This window comes from Thunnus albacares, chromosome 10 (assembly GCF_914725855.1).
Source record: "Thunnus albacares chromosome 10, fThuAlb1.1, whole genome shotgun sequence".
In the NCBI taxonomy this organism is placed as follows: domain Eukaryota; kingdom Metazoa; phylum Chordata; class Actinopteri; order Scombriformes; family Scombridae; genus Thunnus; species Thunnus albacares.
Window position 1 is genome coordinate 29,881,997 of NC_058115.1, and position 9,677 is coordinate 29,891,673.

At 38.7% G+C, this 9,677-nt stretch overlaps 1 protein-coding gene across 1 annotated transcript; it reads left to right on the forward strand.

Annotated features, from left to right (window-relative positions):
• The first annotated feature begins 423 nt into the window (after window positions 1-423).
• On the forward strand, window positions 424-8,344 carry smu1a (SMU1 DNA replication regulator and spliceosomal factor a). Its single transcript, XM_044364162.1, has 12 exons — window positions 424-539; window positions 1,780-1,990; window positions 2,123-2,275; window positions 2,892-3,002; window positions 3,133-3,261; window positions 3,454-3,573; window positions 3,981-4,097; window positions 4,246-4,373; window positions 4,466-4,592; window positions 4,707-4,874; window positions 5,680-5,832; window positions 7,072-8,344. Exons 1-12 carry the CDS (start codon window positions 514-516, stop codon window positions 7,168-7,170), a joined length of 1,542 nt encoding a protein of 513 aa, XP_044220097.1. The 5' UTR covers window positions 424-513; the 3' UTR covers window positions 7,171-8,344.
• Window positions 8,345-9,677: the final 1,333 nt, after the last annotated feature.

The window sequence follows — 9,677 nt, forward strand, 5'->3', positions numbered from 1 at the left end:
TCTCCGAATCCTTAACAGACAGAAATTATTTTGGTGTTGTGAGTGATCTGATGTTACATGAGTTACATTTAACAGAATGAAACATTCTTAAGTTACAATTTGCTTCATTTAAAAACAATATCATGTCCTATACTGGAATTAATGATTCTCTGACAGTCTTAACTACATTGCCATTGCCATCCGTGTACATGATATGTTTTTTGTCTAGGCTTTACGGTCATATTGTCTAAAATTCCCTTCAAAGTGTAGGGAAACTTCTGGAGCCTTTTTGTAGGATTAGTATATTGCTCCTATTTCATTATCTATTTTGTAACGACCCCCACATGTATAAGGTGGTGAATCACAGTCTGAACCAGGAGGACAAAATAAAATCCGCTCTTCAGTCCAGTGAAAGTTTTATTTTGAAGGTTCCTGACTCCTTCCTGTACTTCCGACTGTACTTCCGGCTGTCCTGCGTGCGTCCTGTTGCAGACTCGATAGCATCTTGTGACTGTTGTTTTGAGATAAATAACCATGTCTCTGGAGGTCGAATCCGCAGAGTAAGTGACCCAACTAATAAATTCCAATTTCAAGTCGACCATACAACAAATCGCCCGCTTATTACTCCGCATTTGATGCTATTTTCTATGAGTGAGGCCTGCGTTATCCTCTGCTGCAGTGCACTAGTGTTAGCGCGCTAAGCTAAGCTAAGTAGCTAAAGTTAACCCCATATATTGTTGCTATTTCTTAGCGTGGCAAAGAAAGCATAATTGCATTGTTGTTCATGTTAAATGAAGTCCACATGTTGGGTCTTTTTAGTCGCACCGTTTTGGAAAAAGAGGATTGAAAGCTAACGTTAGTAGAGTTAGGATAAGTTAGCATTAGCTAACATCATATTGCCAGTTGAACGAAATCATTCAAACGTCTCGCACCGAAAAAAGCATAAAAGTTGCATTATTTTATTGATATACTCAGTATCTGCGCTTTGTGTCATTATTTAACACGCTAGTGTCAACTAAGTTTCTGTAATGCTAGATTGTGTTACATTAAAGCAGCTGTTACTTACCGAATAACTTTAGATCCCAATTAATTTATTTAAACAAAGTCTTCAACTGAAATTTCTCTGTTTCATGCCTCATGTTGTCAAACTTTGTCCCTGCTGAAGTGTCTGATATTTTAAAGAAGTAAAAAGTCAGATATGAAGGTGTATTGTCTGGTATTTATGTTTGTAGTGTAGAGATTCCTTGCACACCTACTTTCTATGTACATGTAGAAAGAAAGAAGTCTGAAGAGGTCAAAACTCCAGCAACATTTAGTATATTATTAGTAGAGCTGCAACAATCAGTTGATTAATCGATTAATTACCAACTATTAAATTATTCTCCAACCATTCTGATAATTGGTTAATTGTTTTGAAACGATGCTAGTATATTTTCATTTCTGTGCCATAATTTCTCATCACTTAGGCTGACACACACCCACTGAGCACTTTATTAGGTGATAATTTTACGTATGTTTATTATTGAGGTCATTTTTTCAATCCCATTAATATACATGAGGAGGCAAAATATTAGAAACCTTTGCAGTATAATCGGTGAGTGTATGTGGCGATGCTAATATATCTGTGATAAGCTCATATTTAGCGATAATATTCATCCAATAGTTACTGAGAAAGCTGTTCTTTTGTTTTTTTTAGTTTCTATTGCTAAATGACCCACAGAAACCTCACTGTGCCCACTTGTAATCAAAGTCTTTTAACTGCGTTTCCAGTTGACTCACGTCATTTTTTGTTTTCCACAGCGTGATCCGTCTGATCATGCAGTACCTCAAAGAAAACAATCTGCACAGGACTCTGGTCACCCTGCAAGAGGAGACCACAGTGTCTCTGAACACAGTGGACAGTATAGAGAGCTTTGTTGCAGACATAAACAGCGGCCACTGGGATACTGTCCTGCAAGCCATCCAGTCCCTCAAGCTGCCAGATAAGACCCTGATCGACCTTTATGAACAGGTAAGGTGTGGCGATACTGTGGTATGAAGCTGGAGTATCCTGTTATGCGTCCTCAGCATGTTTATTGCTGTCCCTGTTGAAGTCATGTTTCAGTTCATGAACCGGAGCGTTTGTGTTGTTGCTTCCAACCAGGTGGTGCTGGAGCTGATCGAGCTGAGAGAGCTTGGTGCAGCCCGTTCGCTCCTCAGGCAGACCGATCCCATGATCATGCTGAAACAAACCCAGCCGGAGAGATACATTCACCTGGAGAACCTGCTGGCTCGCTCCTACTTCGATCCCAGAGAGGTGAGTCCAAACCAAACACACACACACAAAAAAAAAAAATCCAATCTTTGTTCATCCATCCATATAAAGATCAAGTGGTGTGGCAGATCACCTGCTTCAAGCTCTTCAATAATAAAAACCCTTTCGATTGTCTGTCAGGGAAGACACATGTTGTGTGGCTAAGCTTTAGGGAAATCCATAATGCATTATTGTAGAGGGACTGGAACATAAACAGCAGGTCTTTTGGGTTTTCTCTTTATTTTCTATCACTTGGAACAACATTCAGAACTGTCCTCGTCACATGTTGACCTCATTTACTGCCACAGAAATGACTACATTTTGGATGTATGGTGACATAAAATGTTTTTGAATTAATCTGCTTTTACAAAATCCATTTATCTTACAGTATCAATTAGAAAAAGACATTGTAGACAAGCCTTTCTAATGGGCTAAATACTGTTAAACAGGCTTCTATCTCAAGAATAACAGATAAAATATAGGACAGTAAAGTTATTATTGAAGGCATCTGTATCCACCTTTTAAAACTCACACTGGTTAGATTCATTCTGTTGTACAAGCAGAAACACATGGCCGGTTGAAGTTGTGCGGAGTGTGATTGTTGATGTTTGCCCTCCAGGCGTACCCGGACGGCAGCAGTAAGGAGAAGCGCCGGGCAGCCATCGCTCAGGCGCTCGCTGGGGAGGTCAGCGTGGTGCCGCCCTCTCGTCTCATGGCTCTGCTCGGACAAGTAAGAGATCTGGAAGCCTGCGAGTGCAACGAGAGAGTTTGGTTATTATGATTCCCTAGAAAGTTACACTATCATCTAAACAAAGTGCTGATTTTGGTGTCGTCCACTGTCTCCATTCCTCTTCTCTCAGTCTCTGAAGTGGCAGCAGCATCAAGGTCTTCTGCCTCCTGGAATGACCATCGATTTGTTCAGGGGTAAAGCTGCCGTCAAAGATGTGGAAGAAGAGCGTTTCCCCACGCAGCTCAGCAGACACATCAAGGTACCTACCTGTCCTAAAGTGTGAATGCTGGGAGACAACGTTGATGTATCGCTTCCCTGATCTGATTAATGCAGTCTGTTCAGCCAAAAAGCTCTCAGCCTATCTCAGTATCAACCTGGTGATACTTTTTTAATCATATAAATGTTTAAAATGTTGTGACGTGGCCTCTTTTCTCTCATCCTCCCTCCACAGTTTGGACAGAAATCCCATGTAGAGTGTTCCCGGTTCTCCCCTGATGGTCAGTACCTGGTCACCGGCTCTGTGGACGGCTTCATCGAGGTTTGGAACTTCACAACAGGCAAAATCAGAAAGGTAAGTGATGCACAAGAAAGACACAGAAACCAGACTGTCCAACGAGATTAATGACTACATTCACGCTTGATATTTCAAAGTGATTTCTGTTTATTTTTGAAATGAAAAAGTCAAGTGAAGTGTTGCATTTGCATGTTTGCAGCAGAGGGCAGAAGCACGTTAACAACACCAGTTAAAATGAACTGATTGAAGTCATTTGTGATTCATGTAAAACACAAATTAACTGAGTGTTTTGGCGAAGAGGTTATGAAATATAATGGCTAATGCATTTACAAATATGGCCTGTGTGGCTGTAAAAGATGTTTCATGTCATCTGAAACACAACAAGGTTGATGTCTGATGATATGAAAGCACCGGTTAAATCCATGTATGATTTGATCTGACGTTGTATTCATTGTGTCCTTCAGGATCTTAAGTACCAGGCTCAGGATAACTTCATGATGATGGACGACGCAGTGTTGTGTATGGGCTTCAGTCGGGACACAGAGATGTTGGCCACCGGCGCCCAGGATGGAAAGATCAAGGTAGACGAGGAAAATTGAGTCTCTTCCTCTTAATGCTCCTCTTAATCCTTTATTACCAGTATAACCAGAGAATATGTCCTCCATCAACCAGAAGTTAAAACAACAGAACATCAACTAACATATTATGTTTGTTTATATGTGTGTGTAGGTGTGGAAGATCCAGAGCGGTCAGTGTCTGCGGAGGTTTGAACGCGCCCACAGTAAAGGAGTAACATGTATCAGTTTCTGTAAAGACAGCAGTCAGCTCCTCAGTGCCTCCTTCGACCAGACAATCAGGTAAACTCATATCTGACATTCAAACCTCTTTTTAAAGTCACCTGTAGTCCCGACAGTGTAGTTAAGTTTCTTGTGTTTTTCCTCTGCATCAGAATCCACGGACTGAAGTCGGGTAAAACTCTGAAGGAGTTCCGCGGTCACTCCTCATTCGTTAACGAGGCCACCTTCACTCCAGACGGTCACCACATCATCAGCGCCTCCTCTGACGGTACAGTGAAGGTAAGAGAAGCATCACTTATTCTGTGCTGTAAGCATACAGTAAATATCTTGTATCAACATGCCTGTACGCATCTTGTCGATCATTATCCGTGTGTGTGTCTCCTTCCGCCTCAGATGTGGAACGTGAAGACCACCGAGTGCAGCAGCACCTTCAAACCTCTGGGCACGTCGGCCGGCACGGACATCACCGTCAACAACGTCATCCTGCTGCCCAAGAACCCCGAGCACTTTGTAGTGTGTAATCGCTCCAACACGGTGGTCATCATGAACATGCAGGGACAGGTTAGTGTACAGCTGCCCAGATCTGCGTTTTAGTTTAGTTTTTAGCTCTTTGAGGAGCTTCAGTAGGTCGCTGAACCTCGGCTCGTGTGCCGCTACACTCGTTTGAAAACAACAAATGTCTGGAGAATTGTGGGATTATTTAGTAGATGATCTCCTGTGATAAACAGAATCAGATACAGCTCATTAGTTTCTCTCAAGTCGCACCTTTTTCTAACATTTTAACTTTTAAAGTCTTAAACTTTTCTTTGTTCTCTCCAAATTTTTGCATGTAATTTATCAGATTTAGCGCTTTATTGGTCCCAAGATGGAACACCAGCTTATAGGTGGTGTTTCTAGTGAGATAAATTGGTTATTATTCATTTTTAATAGTCGTTTTAATGCAGCCGTGATAGCTCACAGCAACAACAACAACACACTGAATCTCAGGAAATAAGTGAGACAAAGCAATGCGGTACAATACCCGCAGTATCAGCAGAAAATAAAACAAACAACATATTTTTCAAAAGAATATCTCCACATCCCTCCTTATCTACAAGTGATGAAGTTAAGTGCTGTATAGATAACTCATTTGAGACACTTTAACCTGTGAAATATCAAATTTAAAAGCTTTTTTGATCTCATTAGTTTCTATTTTTTCATGAATGCTGAGCAAAAGGATTTTTATTTGCAAAGAAAAGTTACTTCATCAGTAATATTTTCAAACATGCTTTATTATGTAACAGTGACGCATGCGTCTACCTGCCTGCCTTCTCATGTTTCTTCTCTGTGTGTGTGTTTGATTTCATCTGCGGCTGCCGCTGTGCAGATCGTGAGGAGTTTCAGCTCCGGTAAAAGGGAAGGAGGTGACTTTGTGTGCTGCACTCTGTCACCCCGCGGCGAGTGGATCTACTGCGTGGGTGAAGACTTTGTGCTTTACTGCTTCAGCACCGTCACCGGCAAGCTGGAGAGAACGCTGACGGTACGTTACAGCGCTCAGGAGCGCAGCAGATCAAAGTGTCCAAAAATAATACAAAGCGCATTTTCCTCCTCCTCCTGCTTCTGCAACAAAAAAAAATATCTGACAATCAAAGTGTTGAAGATGTGGGCGAAACTCTGTGATCTTTGTGCGTTTTGCAAGTTTTTAGAAGAAGACCGAGGTCTGCAAAAGTCATGAAACCTTTTGTATCTACTGTGTTTTTGTACATTTGTAAATATACTGTACTATTTAATGCACCAGTATCATCACTCATGTATTGATGCACAGTTTCCTCTAATAATTCAAATGTTATTACAAAAGTTAAGACTATGCAAGAAGGTCACTTTAAGGGTGTTACCAGATTACTTAGCAAATACTTCAAATTGATACTGTTTAGAGTTTTTACTGAAATTCTACATTTAGCTTGTATAAAAGCTTTTTTATACATCTCATTTGACTCATGTTGGTGGTCTTATTATTAATTTTATTTATGACATTCTACTTTTATGAGCAAAATTAATGACCACAAGTCAAATGTTAGGTTCATATCAGCATAATTTAACTAACTTCTGATGGACCGTTGAAGGTATTCTGGGGTATTTTGTTAAAATTACTTAAATAAATCATATGATTTACTGGTGACACTGTGTGCCAGTGACACATTACTTTGTGGTTTCTGCAGTTTTATAACTGTAGCTTAAAGCTTAATGTTAAATAAAATAATTTCAACCTTTTAATAACTTTTAAAGTTGCAATAATCAATGTATGAAATGACGGTTTGTAATGTGACAGGATTTTCTTGTAGTGATGAACATACAGAGAATTATCAGCAGCTCTGCAGCTCCGTTCGGATATACGGAGCTTTATAGCGAGTTTCAGCTCATTGTTTAGCTGTGCAGCTGCAACTTTACTGTTTTGGTTCACTCTCAGTGCTCTCAGGCAGCTCTAAAAAGGCACTGTACACTATCTGTTCAGCACCAAACAGCAAACAGACATGGTAGAGAGCAAAAACAGAGCTAAAAGAGAGTGAATATTGGACTTAGATTCACCAGGTGGACAGAAACACGACTCTAAAAGAATGATAATGTTCAACATATCAGTTTAAAAGGTGATGATGTGTCAGTTTTGTGTTCACAATCTGTTTCCTTACCAAAAAAAATCAGTGAATGCAGGTTTTAGTAGCTTTGTAATGAAATGAATTTTTAACGATAGGATCTTTTCTCACATCTCCTCCACCTTCAGGTCCATGAGAAAGACGTGATCGGCATCGCCCACCACCCCCACCAGAACCTCATCTCCACCTACAGCGAGGACGGTCTGCTGAAGCTCTGGAAGCCTTGAGGTGTTGAACTCAACACAGAGACCGGACGTTCTCACTCTGCAGCTGCTCTCACTCTGGACACTGCTCTGCCTGGTTGTTTTTTTTTTTGTTTTGTTTTGTCTTTTATACTTTTTACAGCTCTGGGTGAATCACTCCCAGGTCAACATGGACTGAAAGTTTTGGATGTTGATGACCTCAGTGACACAAATCACTTTTACACATTCAGATGCATGTTTCCATTTGAGAATGAACACGGGTGATTTAAGGTTTTTGTGCGTATTTTTTATCTTTAAGTCACACAGCTGAATATCAGCAGTTTGGGGGATTTCAAGTGTTTGCACAGTAAAGCCTTATATTTCCTGAACTTGTGAGTCTGAGAAACTATTTATAGTTTGTCCAACAAATAAATAATTGAACATGTGTCTTACAAAACAACGATTTGCTTTTATTTTAATGCTACTCATGAATTTGTAAGAGTCGATCAAGAGGTGGATGTGATTTAGGAAAAACCTCAAATTCAAAATGTGAACTACACATAAAATTATTACAAACACTCATCAAACCATTCTATCTTTTCAGTTGCCGTTAAAATAAATAAGGCTCTGCTGTTATGAGCTTTACGTTCAATAACTTTTTTTTTTTTTTCTGAGGCTTCTGCTCAGAGTTGTCAGATGTTCGGGGCAGCGAGTGTAGATACTAGACTCGACTCTTATTTTGAAAATTCCATTCTTTTGTAAATATATTTTTTATTAGCATTTTTTGATTTTTTTTCAAAGAAGACCTGGTTAAATAGTGTTTGTTTTTGTGTTTGTTGATGTCTCTTTTTTTTTCTAGTCATGGCAAGAAGTGAAGGTCACCATCCCAAAAAGTTCCATATAAACGTGTATATATATATATATATATATATATATATGTATAGTTTGTTTCCTGAAATTATTCAGTTCTAACGAGGATCGTCTTGTTGTCAAAAACAGCTACTTTGTCAGCAGAAGGTCTCAAGGTGACCTGTAACTTCAGGAGTATCAAATTATACATTCAGTTTGATAAGTCATTTTATTGTCAGGCATTTTTTTCCCACATTGAGTACATGTATGCATCTGAAATGAGACTTAATGTTTCAAGGATTGAAAAGTTGCTGGATGTACAAATTTCCCATAAATCTCTCATCTGTGCCATTAAAGTTATTTAACCAGAGCTGTTGTCTTTAATTTATGTTTCCTGTGTTAGTGGAGAAATGGAATATAGGAAAAACTGGATAATACTTAAAAAATGTGATTTTTAGAAGGCTTGAAGAAACAAGGACACCAGATGTCACTATGTAGTCGTTACTAAAAGTCTTTGTATGGGGACTTAAGACTTAAAAAAAAAAACCTTGAATACACAATTTTCAGCCATGCATGCAGCGTCTGTGTGATAGAAAGAGGTTTGCAAACTCTGCTCCTCAGATGAAGAGGAGAGTTGACTGAGTTAAATCTCTGAATAAACTCTGGTGGGACGGTTGTTGGTACAGCGGCTCTGCGGAGACGAGCGTCAAACCAGCCGCCAGCAAAACGCCAGTTATTCTATAAGGGCTTCAAAATAAAACCATAAATCAAAATTGGTCAGAAATTTCCAAAAAAATAATCAAAAGAAATGACAATGATGGACAATCTCATATCATGTCAGTGTTTCAAACATTAGACATGGATCAGTGGAGGGAAATAGAAGCTGTTGGCATCATTTGTTTTATCAACAATTACGTTTTTTTGGCAATTTTTTCTCGATCTTTACTGCTCATAATGACACTATGTATTTTTGTCTTATTTACCTAATGTAAGTTAATGTAAGTTATCACAGATTCTCCATCTCATCATATCCACGTGTAGTTTTATAATGAGCTCAATGTTTTAAACTCTTACTTGTTATGATAGCTGACATGCCTTTTATGCTGTAGCCTATAGGGTATGACTTTCTGTATGCAAGTAATGATTATTTTCACCAGCAGTTCAAGTAATAATCGCAAGTAATTGTATCATCATATAAAATATCAGAAAATAGTAAAAAAAAAAAAAAAAAAAATGGCCGTCATAATTTCCCAGAGCCCAAGATGGCATCTTCATATTCTTTGTTTTATCCGTCAAAAACCAAAATATATCAGTTTTCTATTATATATGACAAAGACAAGCAGCAAATTTTCAGATTTCAGTAGGGCTGCAACAAATTATTTTCATTATCAATTAATCTGCAGATGATTTTCTTATTAATCAATAAATTGTTTTATCCATAAAATATCAGTGAATAGTGAAAAATGCGATATATGTTATAATTTCTAAGAGCCCATGTTGATGTCTTCAAATGTCTGATCAACAGTCGAATATTATATTATAATAATTATAATAATATACAGTCTGATATTCAGTTTACTGTCAGGTAAACCGGTTCTGTCCAAAAGTTAAAGGGGACGTTCGTGCATATTTCAAGGTCTATATTTATATTCTGGGATGTCTGTATTTATATTCTGGGGCTCTGCTGGAATATTTTCACATGA